Here is a 23,259-nt window from a genome sequence, read left to right on the forward strand (position 1 = left end):
AGCTGTCTGCGGCAGAGGGAGTCTTGTCTGCGTGTGCCGCACTTACTGAGGGACCCCAGAAAGCAGCCCACCCTGGGTTTTATACGTCAAGGTGACATGATTTGCTGGGCTAAAGCCTTGAAGGCCATCCTATTTCTGGGGCTCAGGGGAGTGGAACAGATCCTGGGGTGTTCCAGCCAGCCCCTCCCTATCTTAGGATATTGCATTCCCACCCCACCACATTCTTCTTTTTTTTTTTTTTTTGAGATGGAGTCTCTCTCTGTCACCCAGGCTGGAGTGCTGTAGTGGTAGGATCTCAGCTCACTGCAACCTCCGCCTCCCGGGTTCAAGCAATTCTCCTGCCTCAGCCTCCTGAGTAGCTGAGATTACAGGCATATACCACCACATGTGGCTAATTTTTGTATTTTTTTTTTTTTTTTTTTTTTGAGACGGAGTCTCACTCTGTTGCCCAGGCTGGAGTGCAGTGGCGCGATCTCGGCTCACTGCAAGCTCCGGCTCCCGGGTTCACGCCATTCTCCTGCCTCAGCCTCCCGAGTAGCTGGGACTACAGGCGCCCGCCAACACGCCCGGCTAATTTTTTCTATTTTTAGTAGAGACGGGGTTTCACCGTGTTAGCCAGGATGGTCTCGATCTCCTGACCTCGTGATCCGCCCGCCTCGGCCTCCCAAAGTGCTGGGATTACAGGCTTGAGCCACCGCGCCCGGCAATTTTTGTATTTTTAATAGAGACAGAGTTTCACCATGTTGGCCAGGCTGGTCTTGAACTCCTGACCTCAAATGGTCCACCCGCCTCAGCCTCCCAAAGTGCTGAGATTACAGGCATGAGCCACCGCGCCTGGCGCCCACCACATTCTTTAACTGTATAATCTTCAGAACTACAAGTGAGAAATGAGAGAGAACTGGGTGGGTCCAAGGCCCACCTGCACATGGAGACCCGTCCTGCAGAGTCGTGGAGTGAAGCATTTGGCCTTAGCACTCCAATGTCCCTCTTAACACCTTGCAAAAAGCTGGGCCTAAGAAGAAATACTAGACTAGAGCACCCCAGGCCGGGCGCGGTGGCTCACGCTTGTAATCCCAGCACTTTGGGAGGCCGAGGCAGGTGGATCATGAGGTCAGGAGATCGAGACTACGGTGAAACCTCGTCTCTACTAAAAATACAAAAAATTAGCCGGGCGTGGTGGCGGGTGCCTGTAGTCCCAGCTACTCAGAGAGGCCGAGGCAGGAGAATGGCGTGAACCTGGGAGGCGGAGCTTGCAGTGAGCCCAGATTGCGCCACTGCACTCCAGCCTGGGCGACAAAGCGAGACTCCGTCTCAAAAAAAAAAAAAAAAAAAAGAAAAAGAAAAGAAAAAAAAAAAAGCACCCCGAGGCTGGACACTAGGCACCCCTGTACCCACGTGACTGCACGTGTGGCACAGATGGATGAAGGGATGGGTGTGACAATCACAGGGAGCCCCTGCAGGCTCAGAGGTAGCAGAGCAGTGACACCAGAGCTGCACAGAGGTCAATGCAGTAGCCTGTTCAGGACACGTGATGCCAGGTGGAAGGGGCTCAGAGAAAGCAGAAGGAGGAATCCAGGTGTGTGAGGGTTGGAGAAGCTGGAGGGAAAGATGTCCGGGCCTTGGCACCAACGTTCACCCATAGGCTGAGCACCTGCTGGGAGCAAAACTTGGTGCTGGATGCTGAAATAATAGGAGACATTCTGAGACAGACTTCTACCTACCTTGGGGCTCAGAGTCTGTATCTGCGACAGGCACAGAGGCCCCGGACTTCGGAAGCCCTGCAGTCCCCAGAGGGCCATGGGGAGTCCCCGGAGGGCCATGATGACAGTGAGGCTGGATTCATGGCCACCATCTTGGGTCCCCAATATTACAATGGAGCAGGAGCTCCAGAACTGCTTTTTTTTTTTTTAAAACAGGGTCACATTCTGCTGCCCAAAGTGCTAGAGTGCAGTGGCACGATCTTGGCTCACTGCAACCTCCACCTCCTGGGCTCAAGTGATCCTCCCACCTCAGCCCCTTCAAGTAGCTGGTAGTACGGGCACGAGCCATTATGCCTGACTAATTTTTGTATTTTTTGTAGAGACAGGGTGCCACCATGTTGCCCAGGCTGTTCTTGAACTCCTGAGCTCAAGCAATCCACCTGCCTCAGCATCCCAAAGTGTTAGGATTATAGGCATGAGCCACCGCGCCCAGCCCAGAACTGCTTTTAATTGTTTGTTTTAGGCTTGACAGAAATTGAGCATTTGCCCTTAATTCAGGAAAACAATTAAAGGAGTCTTCGACATGGGAAAATTGGGTCTCTTTTCTAGGCTGTCAGAATACTCAACTAGAATTTTCTTTTCCTTTTTTTTTTTTGAGATGGGGTTTTGCTCTTGTTGCCCAGGCTGAAGTGCAATGGTGTGATCTCGGCTCATCTCCACCTCCGCCTCCCAGGTTTAAGCGATTCTCCTGCCTCAGCCTTCCTGAGTAGCTGGGATTACAGGCATGCGAACAACACCCAGCTAATTTTGTATTTTTAGCAGAGATGGGGCTTCTCCATGTTGGTCAGGCTGGTCTCAAACTCCCTACCTCAGGTGACCTGCCTGCCTCAGCCTCCCAAAGTGCTGGGATTACAGGCGTGAGCCACTGCGCCCATCCAACTATAATTATTTTCAACCCTACTGTTTGCTGAGCGTTTACTCTGTCCAAGTGCATTATTTACATTATCTTGCTTCTCAGACGTCACTGAGAAAACTGAAATAATCACTGTTTAGTTAACATACATATTGAGGACGACATACCAAACACAGTTATGAAACTGGGGACTTCGTGGTGAATGGAGCTTGTGACCTAGTTGGAGGAAAGTCTAGACCATTAACATGTAAATAAATAAATACAGTTTAGGCCGGGTACGGTGGCTCATGCCTGTAATCCCAACACTTTGAGTGGCTGAGGTGGGCAGATCACTTGAGGCCAGGAATTCAAGACCAGCCTAGGCAACATGGCAAAACCCCATTTCCACTAAAAATACAAAAAAAAATTAGCCAGGCTGTGGTGGCGCACATCTGTGATCCCACCTACTCAGGAGGCTGAGGCATGAGAATCACTTGAACCCGGGAGGCGGAGGTTGCAGTGAGCCAAGATTGCACCACTGCACTCCAGCCTGGGTGACAGAGCGAGACTCTGTCTTAAAAAAAAAAAAAAAAAGGAACTCTAGGCTCACACTCATCAGGACGACTGCTATAAACAGGAAAAAAAACAGAAAATAACAAGTGTTGACGAGGATGTGGAGAAACTGGAACATCTGTGTACTGCTGGTGGGAATGTAAAATGGTACACCTACTATGGTAAACAGTATGATAGGCCAGGCACGGTGGCTCACGCCTGTAATCCCAGCACTTTGGGAGGCCGAGGCAAGCGGATCGCTTGACGTCAGGAGTTCAAGACCGCCTGGCCAATATAGCAAAACCCTCTCTCTACTAAAAATATAAAAATTAGCCGGGCATGGTGGCACGCATCTGTAGTCCCAGCTACTCCAGAGGCTGAGGCAGGAGAATTGCTTGAACCTGGGAGGTGGAGGCTGCGGTGAGCCAAGATCGCGCCATTGTACTCCAGCCTGGGCAACAAGAGTGAAACTCTGTCTCAAAAAAGAAAAGAAAAGAAAAAGAAGAGAAGAGAAAGATTGTAGTTCCTCAGAAAATTAGAGATAGAATTACTATATGATGCTGAAACTCCATTTCTGGGTATATACTCCAGAGAACTGAAAGCAGGGTCTCAAGGTGATCTTTGTACACCCATGTTCATAGAAGTATTATTCACAATGGATAACAGATGAAAGCAACTCAAGTGTCCACTGACAGATGAATGGATATGCCAAATGTGGTCTGTACGTACAATAGACTATTATTCAGCCTTAAAAAGGGAGGAAATTCTGCCACATGCTGCCACATGGATGAGCTTTGAGGATGTTACGCTAAGTGAAATAAGCCAGTCACAAAAAGACAAAGTGATTCCGCTTATATGAGATTCTTAGTCAAATCTGTAGAGACAAGAGGTGGAAATGGTAGTTTCCAGGACCCGGAGGAGTGGCGATGGAAGGTTATTATTTAATGGATATGGAGTTTCTGTTCTACAAAATGAAAAGACCAGCCTGGGCAACATAGCAGCACCCTGTCTGTAAAAAAAGAAAATCGTTGGCCGGGCGCAGTGGCTCACGCCTATAATCCCAGCACTTTGGGAGGCCAAGGCGGGCGGATCACGAGGTCAGGAGATCGAGGCCATCCTGGCCAACATGGTGAAACCCTGTCTCTACTAAAATACAAAAACCTAGCCGGGTATGGTAGCGCGCACCTGTAGTCCCAGCTTCTCAGGAGGCTGAGGCAGGGGAATTGCTCGAACTCTGGAGGTTGCAGTGAGCCAAGATCACGCCACCACACTCCAGCCTGGCAACAGAGCAAGACTTCATCTCAAAAAAGAAAGAAAGAAAGAAAGAAAGAAAGAAAGAAAGAAAGAAAGAAAGAAAGAAAGAAAGAAAGAAAGAAAGAAAAAAGAAAATCGTTAAGATGGTAAATGTGGCTAGGTATGGTGGCTCATGCTTGTAATCCCAGCACTTTGGGAGGCTGAGGCAGGCAGATCACCTGAGGTTGGAGTTCGAGGCCAGTTTGGCCAACATGGTAAAATGCTGTCTCTACTAAAAATACAAAAATTAGCCGGGCATGGTGGTACACACCTGTGATCCCAGCTACTTGGGAGGCTGAGGCAGGAGAATTGCTTGAACACGGGAGGCAGAGGTTGCAGTGAGCCAAGATCATGCCACTGCCCTCCAGCCTGGGCAACAGAGTGAGACTCTGTTTCAAAACAAACAAACAAAGATGGGCAATGTTATGTGTATGTTATCACAGAAAAAAAAAAGTTGGAAAAGAATAAAAGGACTCTAGGTCTGGGGCCTGAGCCACCGTTGGTGTCATGAAGTGAGACACGAGCCTGGGTAGCAGCAGATGAGAGGAACCTGAGGTCTCTGCTTTGGTCCTGTTCTAGACACCCAAGAAGAGATGTCAAGGAGGACGTCTGGTATTAGGAAGGACAAAGAAATGTGAGGAAAATGGAGTCATGGGCAGGAGGATGACTTTTAGGGAGGGAGGGAGGGAGTCCAGAGCAGGGGAAGGACTGAGGACAAATCCCTGGGTCTCTGCAACACTGAGAAATGGAGCACGAGTGAGGAGGAGCCAGCACCGGAGGCAGGGGCAGAGCAGCCAGTGACGGGGGGAGTCTAGAGAAAGGAGTGTTTCCAGAAGGACAGAGTGAATGGGCATCTGTGTCTAATGCTGCCAAGGGGTCAACTCAGATGAGGGCAGAGATCTGACCGTGGCATGGCGAGAGCAGCTTTGGGGAGTGCTGGGCAGAGACTGATTGGAGATGGAAGTGGGGAGTCAGGACAGCCAACGCTTTCAAGGAATTTTGCAATAGAAGGGGAGCAGAGAACTGGGATGATCAGGGGTAGGGTGGTATCAGGAGACTTTGTTTTGTTCCTTTTTTTTTTGAGACAGAGTCTTGCTCTGTCGCCCAGTGCAATGGAGTGGTCTCGGCTCACTGCAACCTCTGCCTCCTGGGTTCATGCCATTCTCCTGCCTCAGCCTCCTAAGTAGCTGGAACTACAGGCACCCACCACCACACCCGGCTAATTTTTTGTATTTTTAGTAGAGACGGGGTTTCACTGTGTTAGCCAAGATGGTCTCGATCTCCTGACCTTGTGATCCGCCTGCCTCGGCCTCCCAAAGTGCTGGGATTACAGGCGTGAGCCACCGCGCCCGGCCTGTTTTTTTTTTTTTTTTTTTTTTTTTGAGATGGAGTCTTGCTCTATCACCCAGGCTGAAGTGCAGTGGCGCTATCTTGGCTCACTGCAAACTCTGCTTCCTGGGTTCACACCATTCTCCTGCCTCAGTCTCCCGAGTAGCTGGGACTACAGGTGCCCGCCACTGCACCCGGCTAATTTTTTGTATTTTTAGTAGAGACGAGGTTTCACCATGTTAGCCAGGATAGTCTCAATCTCCTGACCTCGTGATCGACCTGCCTTGGCCTCCCAAAGTGCTGGGATTACAGGCTTGAGCCACCGCACCCAGCCTGTTTTGTTCTTAAAGAAGGAAGATTAGCCGGTTTTGGTGGCACGCATCTGTAATCCCAGCACTTTGGGAGGCTGAGGTAGGAGGATCATTTGGGCCAAGGGTTTTGAGACCAGCCTGGGCAAGACAAGACCCTGTCTCTATAAAAAATTAAAATATTAGCCGGGCCTGGTGGTGAGCACCTGTAGTCCCAGCTACTTGGGAGGCTGAGGTGGGATTATCTCTTGAGCCCAGGAATTCAAGGTGGCAGTGAGCTGAGATCGTGTCACTGCCTTCCAGCCTGGGCAACAAAACGAGACCCTATTTCTTTCAAAATAAAAGAAGGAAGATGATAATATATTTACATGCTGATAGGAGTAATCTGGTGGGGAAAGCGAAGTTGATAACTTAGGAAGAGAGAGTGTGTGGTAAGCACAGTGTCTTTAATTGGGAGAAAAGCCTGGCCTGGCAAGAGGCAGAATGGGGACAGCCAGTCCCTCTGAGAGGAGGGAACAGGTGCAAGAGAGCCTGGGGTTGCTGAGTGAATGAGAAGTGGGTGTACAGGAATAAAAGAGGCAGCCAAGATCCTGCCCTCATAATGCTTACCTTCTGGTCAGGAGGGCAGACAGCAGGCATGAACAAAGCCAAGTGGTGGGACCAGGAGTAACTCACTCAAGACCATGGCTCAGCCGGGCGCGGTGGATCACGCTTGTCATCCCAGCACTTTGGAAGGCCAAGGCGGAGGATCACTTGAGGTCAGGAGTTCCAGGCCAGCCTGGGCAACATGGTGAAACCCTGTCTCTACAAAAATACAAAGATTAGGCCGGGCGCAGTGGCTCATGCCTGTAATCCCAGCACTTTGGGAGGCCGAGGCAGGCAGATCACCTGAGGTCGGGAGTTGGAGACCAGCCTGGCCAGCGTGGCAAAACCCCATCTCTGCTAAAAATATAAAAATTAGCTGGGCGTGATGGTGCACACCTGTAGTCCCAGCCACTTAGGAGGCTGAGGCAGGAGAATTGCTTGAACCTGGGAGGTGGAGGTTGCCGCGAGCCAAGATCACACCACTGCACTCCAGCCTGGGCAACAGAGCAAGACTTCGTCTCAAAAAAAAAAAAAAAAGATTAGCTGGGTGTGGTAGTACGAGGCTGTAGTCCCAGCTACTCTGAAGGCTTAGGTGGGAGGATCACTCAAACCTGGAAGGTCAAGGCTACAATGAGCTGAGATCACGCCACTGCACTCCAGCCTGAGTGACAGAGTAAAACCCTGTCTCAAAAAAAAAAAAAATACAGCTCACTTGGAGGTGGCAAGTCAAGTGTTGGGGAGGACGTGGGGCAGGAGCACAGTGGGGTGCATGTGAGATTTGGGGCACATCCTCCAAAGGCTCAGAGAGTAAGGGGCAGTCTGAGGATCTCTGGAGAGGGGATGGCAGGGAGGAGTTTGTGGGACACTGGGGCCCGCTAGAGGCCTCCTGGATCCCCTCCCCTATCCCCAGGAGGTGAGGGACATTGGAGAGAGGGAGCCAGACCGTGCGCAGCAGCAGCCTCAGAAGCCCGCGGTGGCTGCAGGGACACAGAGCCTCAGGAACTTCCGGCAGGGCTTCATGAAGTGCTTGCTGGAGGTGGAGAAAGTGGAGGCCTCCCATCGGAGAGCCTCGAAGGCCCGGTCCCAGACAGCCCAGAAGTCCCCCAGGACCCTGACCCCGGTGCCCACCTCAGCCCCAAGCCTGCCTCAGACCCCTGCCTTGGTCCCTGCCAGTGGCCCATCGTGGGCCTGGCTGCCAGCTCCTGGGCCAGAGCCTGCCCCCATGGGAGCCCCGGTCCCCACCTCCATGCCTTGCCCTGTCCTGCTGGGCCCTGCCCTGGACCTGGGTTGGAGAAGGATGGAACTCTTGCATCAGAGCAGCGAGAGAACCCTGAGCTACACCAAGGCGCGGTAGGAGCCCCCGCTGCTCACCCGCCCGCTCCTGAAAGGCCCCAAGATCAAAGCCTTGTCCCGGATGCAGGTCCCCGTCCTTGCACCTGCCTGTTCCCTCGTGTGTCTCCCTCTCTCCATTTCTCATGTGTCTCCTCTCCGCATCTCCCATGTCTCTGCCTCCTCTCCCACTTCTGACCCCTTTTCTAACTCCCCCGAAGGGGTCTCCATCTAGTTCCCCCCTCCTCTGTCCCACTTCTCCTCTGGGTCTCCTTTTTCCTGCCATTCTTGATCTCTCCGGGCTCCCCAAAGCCTCCCCCACGACCTCCTCCTGCAGGCTCCCCCAACCCCTCCCCTAGCCATTGGCAGGGTGGGCGGCCGGATGTTGCCCTGGGTCGAGGGTTCTGTCCTCTGCAGGCAGGAGCAGGAAGAGCAGAGCCTCCAAAAGCTTTATCAAAACCGGGAGAAGTCCGAGGAGCAACTGACCCTGAAGCAAGAGGAAGGTGGGGGCAGGGAGGTCAGGGAGGTCCCAGCACAGGCAGGACCCTTGGTCCTTGGGGGTTATAGGCGCAGGGCAGACTGGGGTGTTTTCCAGATCACACAGCTGCCGCCATGCCCACCACAGCCCTGTGGGGGATTGGCTCCAGCTCACAAAGCTGCTGGGTTGGGGGGGCCAGAATTCATGCTGGGTCTTGTTTTTTTTTTTTTTTTTTTTTTTGAGACAGAGTCTCGCTCTGTCGCCCAGGCTGGAGTGCAGTGGTGGGATCTCAGCTCACTGCAACATCTGCCTCCAGGGTTCAAACGATTGTCCTACCTCAGCCTCCTGAATAGCTGAGATTACAGATGTGTGACACCACGCCCGGCTGAGTTTTGTATTTTTAGTAGAGACGGAGTTTCACCATGTTGGCCAGGCTGGTCTCGAACTCCTGAACTCAAGTGATCCACCCGCCTCAGCCTCCCAAAGTCTGGAATTACAGGCGTGAGCCACCACGCCCGGCCTCGTGCTAGGTCTTCTGACTCGAAGTCCAGCGCTCTCCCTGTGCCAGAGCTGCTTCTCTGAGAGAATGACAGATGCCCTGCACAGTGCTTTAGGTTTTGGAATAGTTTCTGCTTCCCTTAACCCAAGCCTGCTCTATTGGTCCTCTTCAGAGCACCCTGGATGGGAGACAGGGCTCCAGGAACCCTGCCCATCCTAGATGGTCCCTCACCATTAAACAAGGCCACCAGCCTAAACATGTACCCCATTCCCACCGCATCTAACCTTCACCAAAAAGTTAAAAAGTTCTGAACACCTACTTTGCTCTCTATTGTCCTCAGGACAGGGCCCCTGTGACCCTACTCCCCCATCACCCTGGCCCTAGAAGAATGGATGTACATCCTCCTTCCATCCCCTACTCCTCCCCAAGGCCTGCAACCCTCTTGGCCAGAGTGGCCCCTTCCTCTGTCTTCCCTGGATACTCTCACTAGCTCCCTGTGACCTCATCCTTGAAGTTCACCCCTTTTAGTATTAAAACCTCTACCATGGCTGGGCACAGTGGCTCATGCCTATAATCCCAGCACTTTGGGAGCCTGAGACAGGAGGATCGCTTGAGGCCAGGAGTTCAAGACTAGCCTAAGCAACATAGTAAGACCCCCATATCTACAAAAAATTTAAAAATTAGCCAGACATGGTGGCATGAGCCTGTAGTCCCAGCTACCCAGGAGGCTGAGGTGGGAGGATCACTTGAGCTCAGGAGTTCGAGGTTATGGTGGGCTATGATTATGCCACTACACTCCAGCCTGGGCGACAGAGCAAGACTCTGTCTCTTAAAAATAAAATAATATACAACTCCAACCGGGAGCAGTGGTTCACACCTGTAATCCCAGCACTTTGGGAGGCTTAGGCAGGTGGATCACGAGGTCAGGAGTCTGAGACCAGCCTGACCAACATGGTGAAACCCTGTTTCTACTAAAAATACAAAAATTAGCTGGGTGTGGCAGCGGGCACCTGTAATCCCAGCTACTCAGGGGGCTGAGGCACGAGAATCGCTTGAACCTGGGAAGCGGAGGTTGCAGTGAGCCGAGATCACGCTACTGCACTCCAGCCTGGGTGACAGAGAGAGACTCCGTCTCAATAATAATAATAATAATAATAATAATAGTAATAATAATTATGATATACAACTCCCTAGCCACCTTCCTAAGTGCAGCTCTCTCTGCCCCACCTCCTTGAGCAGTTCATGAACAACGCGCCACTTTGACTCAGAGACTCAAGGTCCCACAGCTCCCAATCCCTGTCTGGTAATTAAAGGGCCGACTGCCCTGTTCCAGTGGCTCAAACCACCAGGCATTCTGAGCGATCACACCTGCTTCTGAGAGTTGCTCTGGTTTTTCCTTCTGTGATGTGCCTGCGCACGACAGGTCACCACGTGCCCCAACACCAATCCTAGCCCCACCTCCTCCCTACCATTCAGCGCTGTTTGTCAGAGACTTCCAGGCTAACAGAGGCTATTGTGTGCCAGCACTGAGTTCATAGACTATCTCCAAGAGGGTGCACTGTTGTCATGGCCATCGTACAGGTATGGAAATAGAGGCTCACATGAGTGCAGCAACTTGCCCATGCCCACCGTCCCAGTCAGCACGGGCTGCCTTAACAAAGGACCGCAGACTGGATGGTTGAAACAGCAGACATTTCTTTTGTCACAGGCTGCAAGTCCAAGATCAGGGTGTTGGCAGGTTGCTTTCTTCTGTGGCCTCCCTGCTTGGCCTGCAGACAGCTGTCTTCCCACTGTCCTCACATGGTCTTTCATCTGTGAATGGGCAACCCTGGTATCTGTGTGTCCAAATTTGCATTTATTATTTATTTATTTGAGACAGGGCCCTTGCTCTGTCGCCCAGGCTGGAGTGCAGTGATGTGATCCTACCTCACTGCAACCTCCACCTCCAGGGCTCAAGTAATCCTTCCACCTCAGCCTCCTGAGTAGCTGGGACTACAGGCATGTGCCACTGTGGCTGGCTAATTTCTAAAATTTTTGTAGAGATGGAGTCTCTTATGTTGCCCAGGCTGGTCTCAGACTCCTGGACTCAAGTGATTCTACTGCCTCAGCTTCCCAAAGTGCTGGGTGGATGGCGTAAGCCATCGCACCTAGCCCAAATTTTCTTTTTGTATGAGGACTCCAGCTGGATTGGATTAGGGCCCACCCTAAAGGCCTCTTTTTAATTTAATCATCTCTTTAAAGGCCCTATCTTCAAATACAGGCACGTTTGGAAGTACTGGGGGTTAGGGCTTCAACATAAGAGCAATCCAGCTTATTAAATGGCAGAGCCAGGCCAGGCACAGCAGCTCATGCCTGTAACTCCAGCACTTTGGGAGGCTGAGGCAGGAGAATCACATGAACCCGGGAGGCAGAGGTTAAAGTGTGCCGAGATTCCACCACTGTACTCCAGCCTGGATGACAGAGTGAGACTCCGTCTCACCAAAAAAAAAAAAAAAGAAAAGAAAAAAGGGCTGTGGTCCCCTTGACTCACCCTGCTGTCTGTTCCAAATCCAGGTCAAGGGTTTTGTTTGGGTGCCAACAGCTCAGCTAATTAGTGGCCTCCACTCAGCGCCAGTAGCCCACCCACTTTAGGGCACCCTACTATGTGCCAGACACTGGACTAGGCTCTTTATAGCCATGTTCTCAAAAGAGTAGAATGCTTATTCCTGTTGTAACAATGGGGAAACTGAGGCTCAGAGGTTAGATGACTGGACAGTTTTTCTGACTAAGTCTGTGCCCTAGACCTTGGTCACCTATCTGGATGGACAAGGTCGCAAGGATCGCTGCATTGTGTGGACCAGAGCGAGGATGGGAAGGGTCTGAGAATGTCCCAGGGCAGCACCAACTGATACAAAGGCCATGTACTAGTCAGATTGTGTGGTGTCAGGTTTCTCAGCCCCATGGCAAAATCTGGGTTGGAGTCAATAGAGGGTTTTACTCTGTTGATCCAGCTGGAGTGCAGTGGTGTGATCATGGCTCACTACTTCCTTGATCTCCTGGGCTCAAGGGATCCTACTGTCTGAGCCTCCCCAGTAGCTGGGACTACAGGAGTGCACCACCATGCCCAGCTTTTTTTTTTTTTCATTTTTATTTTTAGTAGAGATGGGGTCTCCCTGTGTTGCCAAGGCTGGTCTTGAAATCCTAGGCTCAAGCAATCCTCCTGTCTCAGCCTAGCTGAGTGTTGTAGCTGGGACAACAGGCATGCACCACCACACCCAGCTAAGTTTTGTATTTTTAGTAGAGACAGGGTTTCACCATGTGGGCCAGGCTGGTCTTGAACTCCTGAACTCAAGTGATCCACCCGCCTCAGCCTCCCAAAATGTTGGGATTACAAGCGTGAGGCAACACACCCAGCTCTTTTATTTTCACTTTTGATGGTGGAGGAGGCTGGCAGGAGGGTGGTTGGGGTGATGGGATGAACGAGGGAAACAAGAAATGCCCCCACCCCACATAACCCTGCCCTCCCCACAGCCTTCCGCAGCTACTTCGAGATCTTCAATGGCCCTGGTGAGGTGGATGCACAGAGCCTGAAGAACATCCTGCTCCTAATGGGCTTTTCCGTGACGCCGGCCCAGGTGGAGGACGCCCTGATGAGTGCTGATGTCAATGGTGAGTGGCAGAGGGCTCCACTCTGCGTCCCAGGCAGGGCCTGCTTCACTGGCTTGAAACCTGTGCAGTTGCATGAGGCTCTGCAACTAAAGGATCCTGTGCTTGGTTTAATGCTCTGCTGTCACAGTCTAGAAATGCCTTTGTTGTTCTCGTTGTTTGAGATGAGGTCTGGTTCTGTTGCTCAGGCTGAGTGTAATGCTGTGATCCCTGCTCACCACAGCCTCGACCTCCTAGGCTCAAGCAATCCTGCCACCTCAGCCTCCTGAGTAACTGGGACTATAGGTGCACTACCATGCCCAGCTAATTTTTTATTTTTTTGTAGAGATGGGGTCTTTGTTGCCCAGGCTGGTCTCAAACTCCTGGACTCAAGGGATCTGCCTGCCTCAGCCTCTCAAAGTGCTGGGATTACAGGCGTGAGCCACCACACCCAACATCATAGAAATTCTTAACAATTTTTTTTTTTTTGCTTTTTTTGGTTTTGTTTTTTGTTTGTTTGTTTGTGCAACAGTCTTGCTCTGTCGCCCAGGCTGGAGTGCAGTGGCACGATCTTGGCTCACTGCAACCTCTGCCTCCCAGGTTCAAGCAATTCTCCTGCCTCAGCCTCCCAAGTAGCTGGGATTACAGGTGTGTGCCAACACTCCTAGCTAATTTTTGTATTTTTAGTAGAGATGGGGTTTCACCATGTTGGCCAGGTAGGTCTCGAACTCCTGACCTCAGGTGATCCATGCACCTCGGCCTCCCAAAGTGCTGGGATTACAGGTCTGAGCACTTTCAGCTTGTACTTTCCTGTGTGCCCCATGTTTTCTGCATTGAGTATGCACTGCTTGATAATCAGACCCAGACAGTAACTTCTAATAACCACGCCTGGGCTGCAAGGCATGGACCTGCTCCGAAGGTCCCTGCCCACCCTACTCATCTGGCCTCCACAGGAGATCGTCATGTGGACTTCAAAGACTTCTTGGCTGTGATGACAGACACCAGACGCTTCTTCTGCTCTGTGGGTGAGCAGGGATGAGCCCAGTGTAGTCAGAACTGGAGGAGGGGCTGGGAGGTTGGTTGCGGGGAGAGGAGAGGGTATTCAGGACTGCCCAGTGGTAATGGCAGCCACTATCCCATGTCTCCAGAACAGAATGCCCTGTCGGACATGGCTCCCCACAACCCCCACACTCTATTCTTTGAGATCCTGTCCCTGCTGGTAGAGACGCTGGCCTTACCAGAGGCAGTCTTAAAGGAAATCACAAAGTGAGTGGGGCTGGTTGTTGGGGGTGAAGGGTTGTGGACACAGAGGTGGCATCTAGCATTTTGGCACCGAGAACTTTTGGTAGTTACGACTTTTAGTCACAAGTGAAAGAAACTGGAGGCTGAGGCACGAGAATCGCTTGAATCCAGGAGGGGGAGCTTGCAGTGAGCAGAGATTGAGCCACTGCACTCCAGCCTGGGTGACAGAGTGAGACACTATCTCAAAAAAAAAAAAAAAAAAAAAAAAAGGCCGGGCGCGGTGGCTCACGCTTGTAATCCCAGCACTTTGGGAGGCTGAGGCGGGCGGATCACGAGGTCAGGAGATCGAGACCACGGTGAAACCCCGTCTCTACTAAAAATACAAAAAATTAGCCAGGCGTGGTGGTGGGCGCCTGTAGTCCCAGCTACTCGGAGAGGCTGAGGCAGGAGAATGGCGTGAACCAGGGAGGCGGAGCTTGCAATGAGCCGAGATTGCGCCACTGCACTCCAGCCTGGGTGACAGAGCGAGACTCCGTCTCAAAAAAAAAAAAAAAGAAAAAAGAAAAAAAAGCGAAAAAAACTAGAATAAAACTGGCTTAAGCAAAAGGGGAATGTATGGCTCAAATTACTGGTTGGGGCCTCAGGACTAGCAGGATCCCAGAGACCAGATGATACCAGTAAGTCTTTCTCTCTCCACCTATCCATGTCTGTGCGCATTGGCTTTGAGCTCAGCTAGGCTCTCCCTACAGAGGGAGGGATGGTAGCTGGCGGCCCCATGCTCACACTCTCCTAGTGCAGCAAGAGGAATTCTTTCCTGCAGCACCCACCGAGCAGTCCCAGGAAAGGAATTTGATGGACCCTATCTGGGTCAGAAGACACAAAAGCCTCCATGTGTCTCCAGGGCAGGTGGGTGCGTAGGTAGGTAGTGGTTCATCTAAGGAAGAGATAGCCATAGGTGAAACAACATGAACATTCCAGGGCTAGAAGCAAAGGCTGAAGCCAGAACAGTCCAGTTGATCTTCAAATAGCAATTTCAGGCCCTCATGCCTCAGAGGAGCCTAAGCCTCCATTTCCTGTCTTTGAAATGAACATATTTTAATGCTTGTTGCTCAATAAATGCTAGCTTTCAGCAGAGGTGGCTGGGTCTTGCTCTGTCGCCCAGGCTGGAGTGTAGTGATACAATCACGACTCACTGCAGCCTCGACCTTCTGGGCTCAATCGATCCTCCCACCTCAGTTTCCCTAGTAGCTGGGACTACAGGCGTGTGCCATCATGCCCGGCTTCCCAAAGTGCTGGGGTTACAGGCATGAGCCACTACATCCAGCCAAAAGGCACTTTGTTGCTGGGCAAGGTGGTGTGTGCCTGTAGTCTAGCCACTCAGGAGGCTAAAGGGGAAGGGCTGCTTGAGCCCCGGAGTTTGAGGCTGCAGTGAGCTATGATGGCACCACTGCACTCCAGCCTCGTTGACAGAAAAGTCCAACTCTTAAAAAAAAGAAAAGAAAAGCCAGGCATGGTGGCTCATGCCTGTAATCCCAGCACTTTGGGAGGCGGCGGCAGGCAGATCACAAGGTCGGGAGATCCAGACCATCCTGGCTAACACGGTGAAACCTCGTCTCTACTAAAAATACAAAAAATTAGCTGGGCGTGGTGGCGGGCGCCTGTAATCCCAGCTACTCGGGAGGCTGAGGCAGGAGAATGGCGTGAACTCAGGAGGCGGAGGTTGCAGTGAGCTGAGATGCCACCACTGTACTCCAGTCTGGGTGACAGAGATTCCGTCGCAAAAAAAAAAAAAAAAGAAAAGAAAGAAAGAATTTGGAGTTCTGTCTGTGCCTCTTACTAGTTCTGCAGCCTTGGGCAAGTTGCTTTCTCTCAAGATTCAGTTTCTTCATCTGTAAAATGAGGGCATATTTCCTCAACTTCAATGCGAGTGATGGAAGGATATGAGGACAGGAGCGTATCTCACAGAATTGAGCTTGTAGGAACCAGGCTCTCAGCCTGCTGGGGTCTCCTCTCAGTGAGTCACACAAAGGCTTGTCCTTGCCAATCAGTAAGTTGGACTAATTTTTTTCCTACCACAAACTAGGCCTTTTCTACATAGGCCAGGGAAAGGGGAATGAGTGCAGCCTGTTCCAGCAAGATCAATTTAGCAACTCCAAAGACAAGAGATCTTTTTTTCCAACCAGGTGTGGTGGCTCACGCCTGTAATTCTAGCACTTTGGGAGGCTGAGGTGGGTAGATCACCTGAGGTCAGGAGTTTGAAACCAGCCTAGCCAACATGGTGAAACCCCGTCTCTACTACTAATACAAAAATTAGCTGGGCGTGGCAGTGGGTGCCTGTAATCCCAGCTACTCGGGAGGCTGAGGCAGGAGAGAATCGCTTGAACGCAGGAGGCGGAGGTTACAGTGAGCTGAGATCGCGCCAGCGCATTCCATCCTGGGCAACAAGAGCAAAACTCTGCCTCAAAATAAAATAAAATAACTAAGAGTATAATTGGATTGTTTGTAACATAAAGGATAAATGCCTCAGGAGATGTTTACCCCTGAAGTCTTGATCTGTTGCCTAAGCTGGAGTATCCACTGTATGTGTGTGTGTGTGTGTGTGTGTGTGTATATATATATATATATTTTTTTTTTTTTTTTGAGACAGTCTCGCTCTGTCGCCCATGCTGGAGTGCAATGATGCAATCTCAGCTCACTGCAAGCTCTGCCTCCCAGGTTCAAGCAATTATCTTGCTTCAGTCTCCCAAGTAGCTGGGATTACAGGCACCCACCACCAACCCTGGCTAATTTTTGTATTTTTAGTAGAGATGGTGTTTCTCCATGTTGGCCAGGCTGGTCTTGAACTCCTGACCTCAGGTGATCCACGTGCCTTGGCCTCCCATAGTGCTGTGATTACAGGTGTGAGCCACCATGCCCGGCCTCTTTTAGTTACTTTTAAATATACAATTAAATTATTATTGACTATAGTCACCCTGTTGTGCTATCTAATAGTGGATCTTATTCATTCTTTCTATTTCTTTGGCACCCACTCAGCTTTATTTTATTTATTTTATTTTATTTATTTTTGAGACAGAGTTTTGCTCGTTGCCCAGGCTGGTGTGCAATGCCACAATCTCGGCTCACTGCAACTTCTGTCTCCCGGGTTCAAGTAATTCTCCTGCCTCAGCCTCTGGAGTAGCTGATACAAGGGCGCACCACCACGCCCGGCTAATTTTTGTATTTTTAGTAGAGATGGGGTTTCACCATGTTGACCAGGCTGGTCTCAAATTCCTGACATCAACCGATCTGCCCACCTCAGCCTCCCAAAGTTCTGGGGTTCACTTTTCTTCAATTATTTATTATTATTTTTTGAGACAGAGTCTCGCTGTGTCACTCAGGCTGGAATGCAATGGCGCGATCTTGGCACACTGCAACCTCCGCCTCCGGGTTCAAGGGATTCTCCTGCCTCAGCCTCCAGAGGAGCTGGGATTACAGGCACCCACCACCATGCCCAGCTAATTTTTCTATTTTTAGTAGAGACGGGGTTTCACCATGTTGGCCAGGCTGGTCTTGATTTCCTGACCTCAGGTGATCCGCCCACCTCAGCTTCCCAAAGTGCTGGAATTACAGGCGTGAGTCACCGCGCCTGGCCTCTTCAATTATTTTTTCATTCTCTACCTCAGACTTGATATTCCATTGTCCCATCTTCAGGTTTACAGATTCTTCTGCCTGCTCAAATCTAACTTGAATCCCTCTAGTAAAATTTTCATTTCAATTATCGTACTTTTCAACTCCACAATCTTTTTGGTTTCTTGTTTGGAATTTTTTTTTATCTCTTTTGTATTTCCATCTTGTTTATACATTGTTTTCTTTTCTCCAAGTCTTCCTTCAGTTCTCCGAGCATCTTTTTTTTTTTTTTTTTTGAGACGGAGTCTCGCTCTGTCGCCCAGGTTGGAGTGCAGTGGCGCAATCTCGGCTCACTGCAAGCTCCGCCTCCCGGGTTCACGCCATTCTCCTGCCTCAGCCTCTCCGAGTAGCTGGGACTACAGGCGCCCGCCACCACGCCCGGCTAATTTTTTTTTTTTTTGTATTTTTAGTAGAGACGGGGTTTCACCGTGGTCTCGATCTCCTGACCTCGTGATCCGCCCGCCTCGGCCTCCCAAAGTGCTGGGATTACAAGCGTGAGCCACCGCGCCTGGCCCGAGCATCTTTAAGAGAGTTGTTTTATAAAGATTTTGTCTAGATCTGCTGTCAGGTACTCTTCAGGGACTGTTTCTGTTGATTTTTTTCCTTTAAATGGCCATGCTTTCCTGTTTCTTTGAATGACTATGATTTTTTGCTGAAAACTGGACATTTGAATCTAATAATGTGGTAACTATGAAAATAAGATTCTCCCCCTTCCTCAGTTTGCTGTTGTTATTGTTTGCTTATTTATTTTTGTTATTGTTGTTGTTGTAGGCTGTCTCTGTGCCAAAGAGCAGTCTAAGGTATACACTTAAGGTCTTCTCAGGTCTTTTCTGAGCCTGTGCCTTTCCCTAGGAACTGGGGTTACTTTCTAACTTTCCCCCATATATGCAGTTGCTTCTGAATCTCTTAGTCTTTAATGTCTGCCTCCGAAAAGGGTGAAAAGAGAAAAATGAAGTGGGGAAAAGGGCACTGGCCCTTTAAATTTCCTGGAAGTCACTTCATCTGGAAGGGTGCATGGCTTACCAAAAACAAACAAAAAAACACAGGGACAAGGGCTTGCAACAATGTGGGGAGGTGCAACAGCCCCTCCTTGCACCTTTGCAGAGCCCATCTCTTTGCACCTTTGTTTTCAGAAGCAGCCATTAGTGATCAGAGCACAATTCCCAGTATTTTGGAGGACAGGGTCCTTTTTGCCTACCCTGACAAGCGAAGCTGCTCCGGAATGCATGCACATCTGCCTCCCAGGGGCTGGAAATGGAAGATAAATAGCTGATATTGTGCTAAAAGCTTAACTTGACCAAAATTAACTGCAATTCGCCATCCAAACCTTCCCCTGGATGGTGCAAGACTCCAGAGTTCCAAAACAGTATATGACAGATTCTGCCAGTGCAATTGTTGTGTAGGTTTGAAGGCAGATTCCTGGTGCTTCCCACTCCACCATCTTCCCCTAATCTGATCTTAAATCCATCCAGTGAATTTTTCATTTTGGGTATTGTTGTTCTTGTATTTTTTTTTTTTTTTTTTTTGAGATGGAGTCTCGTTCTGTCGCCCAGGCTGGAGGGCAGTGGCACGATCTTGGCTCACTGCAATCTCCACCTCCCGGGTTCATGCAATTCTCTTGCCTCAGCCTCCTGAGTAGCTGGGATTACAGGCGCACACCACCACACCCGGCTAATTTTTTGTGTATTTTTGGTAGAGACAGGGTTTCACTACGTTGGCCAGACCGCTCTTGAACTCCTGACTTCGTGATCCGCCTGCCTCGGCCTCCCAAAGTGCTGGGATTACAGGCGTGAGCCACTGCGCCGGCCTGTTCTTGTATTTTTTTTTTTTTTTTTGAGACGGAGTCTTGCTCTGTCTCCCAGGCGGGAGTGCAATGGCGCGATCTCGGCTCACTGCAAGCTCCGCCTCCCGGGTTCATGCCATTCTCCTGCCTCAGCCTCCCGAGTAGCTGGGACTACAGGCGCCTGCCAACACGTCCGGCTAATTTTTTGTATTTTTAGTAGAGATGGGGTTTCACTGTGTTAGCCAGGATGGTCTCGATCTCCTGACCTCGTGATCCGCCCACCTCGGCCTCCCAAAGTGCTGGGATTACAGGCTTGAGCCACCGCGCCCGGCCTGTTCTTGTATTTTTTTGTAGATACAGGGTTTTGCCATGTTGCCCAGGCTGGTCTTGAACTGGGCTCAAGTAATCCTCCTGCCTCAGCCTCCCAAAGTGCTAGGCTGAGAAGACCTGAGAAGACCTTAAGTTTATACCTTAGGATGATCTTTGGCACAGATCAACAACAACAATAAAAATAAATAAATAAATAAACAATAACAAAAAACAGCAAACTGAGGAAAGGAGAGAATCTTATATTCATAGTTACCACATTATTAGATTCAAATGTCCAGTTTTCAGGAAAAAAATCACAGTCATTCAAAGAACAGTGAGCCACTGCACCTGGCCAGGTATTGTATTTTTCATGTTTAGAAATTTTATTTGACCAGGTGTGGTTTATGGCATTTGCACTGCCATTATGGGATCTCTCTTCATCATCTTCCTTTTCCTTCACCTCTCTCCAGCATTATATCTCCTGCTTTCTTTTTCTTTTGAGACCAAATTTTGCTCTTGTTGCCCAAGCTGGAGTGCAGTGGCGCCATCTCGGCTCACTGCAACCTCCGCCTCCTGGGTTCAAGCGATTCTCCTGTCTCAGTCTCCCGAGTAGCTGGGATTACAGGCATGTGCCACCATGCCCAGCTAATTTTTGTATCTTTAGTAGAGACAGGGGTTTCACTATGTTGGCCAGCCTGGTCTCGAACTCCTGACCTCAGTTGATCCTCCTGCCTCAGCCTCCCGAAGTGCTGGGATTATAGGTGTGAGCCACTGCGCCTGGCCAGGATCTCCCGCTTTCTGTAATCACATCTTTCTCTTTTTTGGTTTATGTTCTCACTTTGAAAGAACATGTCCTCCAGTAGCTTCCTGTGAAAGGATGCATAGGAGGTAATACTAAGATTATCTATATCTACAAATGTGTTTATTCTAGCCTCACACTTACTGGACAGTTTAGCTGGGTATAGAATTTTAGGCTGGTGTCTTAGTTAAGGAATAAACCCCAATATACTGTAGTTCAAAAAGATAGGAGTTTACTCTCTTACACTGACGGTTTAGAGGAAGCAGGCAGGAAGACAAAGTTACCGAGGCACTGAGTTTGTTTCCAATTTATTGTTCCATTATTCCCTAGTCAATCCTAAACCAACTTATCAGCAACACACCTGAATTCAAGTCCACAAGAAGGGGAAAAGAGGAAGCAGAGAGCAAGGAATTTCCTCTGAAATTGTGACTGAGAAAGTTGCACACACTGCTGTGTCCTGTTGGCTCCTGAGGGGTGAAGTTATTTTCTAGTCCATATATTTCACTCAGAGTGTTGCCTTTTGGGAGTTTCAGTTTTATACAGGGATCTAGGAGCCAACCTTGCACCACGTGAGGGCCCTGGAATTAGTTTTCTATCTTCTGTGTATGAGGCCCATTAAAACCGCAAATCCTAGGCCCCAAAGATAGGCAGAGGCCCTAGCAGAGCCATCAGCTTTAGCCCTAAGGCTTCCCAACACTCTTGAGTAGCATGCCCATCCCTCATCACTGCCTACAAAGCCCCAGATGCTGTGGCCCTGCCATCTCACTGCCTGTATCTCTTCCTCTCCACCACTCACACATCAGGCTGTAGCCTCTCCAGTCTCCTTGCTGTCCCAAGCTTTTCCTGCACCCCCCAGCCTTTTCACAGGCCACTCCTCTGCCTGAACTCTTCTTCCAGATACCCATTCAGTTTGTTTCCTCCCCATCCTGTTCAAATGTCACCTCTGAGACCTTTGCTTATCACTTTGAGCAAAATAGCCCCTTATCGCTACCTCCTACCCTTCTACGTTTCCTCAGGGCACCCATCACTCCTAACATGGCACTTTTCTTGAGACAGGGCCTTGCTCTGTCATCGCCCAGGCCGCAGTGCAGTGGCATGATGATGGCTCGCTGCAGCCTTGACCTCCCAGCTCAAGCAATCCTCTCGCGTCAGCCTCTTGAGTAGCTGGGACTACAGGCACATGTCGCCATGCTAGTTTTAAAATTTCTTGCAGGGGTGTCTCACTATGTTGCCCAGGCTGGTCTCAAACTCTTGGGCTTAAGTGATCCTCCCACCTTGGTCTCCCAAAGTGTTGGGAATACAAGCATGAGCCCCACCATGCCCGGCCTGTATTTTTATTTATTTGTTTATGGTCTGACTCTGCCAGTAGGCCTGTGTCCAGGTAGTTGATGTGGGAAACGATCCCACGAGGCAGGAGTAAGGGAACGGGTGCCGCAAAGGAGGAGGAGCCAATTCAAGGATGTGTTACTGAGTCAAGCACCTCCCAGGATCTTCTGAGGAGACTAAGAATGGCAGCTCAGGGCCAGGTGCGGTGACTCACATCTGTAATCCCAGCACTTTGGGAGGCCAAGGCAGGTGGATCACAAGGTCAGGAGTTTGAGACCAGCCTGGCCAACATGGTGAAACCCCGTCTAAACTAAAGATACAAAAAAATTAGCTGGGCGTGGTGGCGTGCACTTGTAATCCCTGCTACTCAGGAGGCTGGGGCAGGCGAATTGCTTGAACCTGGGAGGCAGAGGTTGCAGTGAGCTGAGATCTTGCCATTGCACTCCAGCCTGGGCAACAGGGCGAGACTCCGTCTCAGAAGAAAAAACCAGCCTGGCCAACCTGATGAAACCCCGTCTCTACTAAAAATACAAAAATTAGCCGGGCATGGTGGCGGATGCCTGTAATTCCAGTTACTCGGGAGGCTGAGGCAGGAGAATCACCTGAACCTGGGAGGCGGAGGTTGCTGTGAGCCGAGATTGCACCACTGCACTCCAGCTTGGGCAACAAGAGCGAAACTCCATCTCAAAAAAAAAAAAAAGAATGGCAGCTCAGAACTGCCAGGAGAAGAAAGGGAAAAGCCTGTATAGCTCATCTACTAACATCTTTGGCAAGGGTGCCCCACAGGTTCTTAACTCTCCTGCACTTTTGGGTTGCACGTGTGTCAGAGAATCCCTGGGGCAGGAAGCAAGAGGCTCAGGCCTGAGGTGAGACCCGTAGGGTTGTCCCTGTGCAAAGCTAGTTGAAGCCTGTGTGAAAGTGGCCACTGTGGCACCCTTGGCCCATGGTGTTAGTAGACGGCTGGAGTAAGAGGTGGGGCTGAGGCTATGATACAGGGACCCTGTGTGGATGTCTCTTTCCCCACTCTTTTCCAATCACTTCTAAGAGTGGCCAGGACACAGCGAACATTCAGTGAATACTTACTGAATGAATGATGTTGCAGTCTAGTGGGGGAAAAGGCAAGCAGTGAGTTAAGAAAATCAAGTGGGTTGCGGGCTATAATTGGGTAACTACAGGTTGCAGGGGGCCTCCAGCAGGAGCCTAGCTACTCTGTAGGGTAGGGGTGGGGATAGGACAGAGAAGACTTTCTGGAGCAGAGTCCTTAACTTGAAATCTGGAAGATGAGCAGGAGTTAATTGCACAGATAAGTACTTGCACATCTAAGTGAATGTATCAGTGATAAAATCACAGGTAATCATAGGTAATGCAGTGGCTCATGCCTGTAATCCCAACACTCTGGGAGGCCAAGGTGTAAGGATTGCTTGAGGCAAGGAGTTTGTGACTGGCCTGGGCAACACAGTGAGACCACGTCTCTATACAAAATAAAAAAATCAGCTGGGTGTGGTGGTTGGTGCCTATGGTCCCAACTACTCGAGAGGCTAGGGC

General features: G+C 50.3%; 2 protein-coding genes across 2 annotated transcripts in view; both read left to right on the forward strand.

Moving 5' to 3' along the window:
* The window catches only part of LOC129472521 (neuroblastoma breakpoint family member 1-like), a 705,345-nt gene that overhangs the window by 456,387 nt on the left and 225,699 nt on the right, over window positions 1–23,259 (forward strand). The window lies entirely within an intron of this gene.
* SPATA21 (spermatogenesis associated 21) overlaps window positions 1–23,259 on the forward strand; it is a 46,974-nt gene that overhangs the window by 20,948 nt on the left and 2,767 nt on the right. Inside the window, 5 exon segments of the mRNA XM_055262229.2 lie at window positions 7,570–8,009; window positions 8,406–8,491; window positions 12,476–12,613; window positions 13,543–13,614; window positions 13,738–13,855. Of these exon segments, the coding sequence (XP_055118204.1) occupies window positions 7,570–8,009; window positions 8,406–8,491; window positions 12,476–12,613; window positions 13,543–13,614; window positions 13,738–13,855 (854 nt within the window).

This window comes from Symphalangus syndactylus, chromosome 22 (genome assembly GCF_028878055.3).
Source record: "Symphalangus syndactylus isolate Jambi chromosome 22, NHGRI_mSymSyn1-v2.1_pri, whole genome shotgun sequence".
In the NCBI taxonomy this organism is placed as follows: domain Eukaryota; kingdom Metazoa; phylum Chordata; class Mammalia; order Primates; family Hylobatidae; genus Symphalangus; species Symphalangus syndactylus.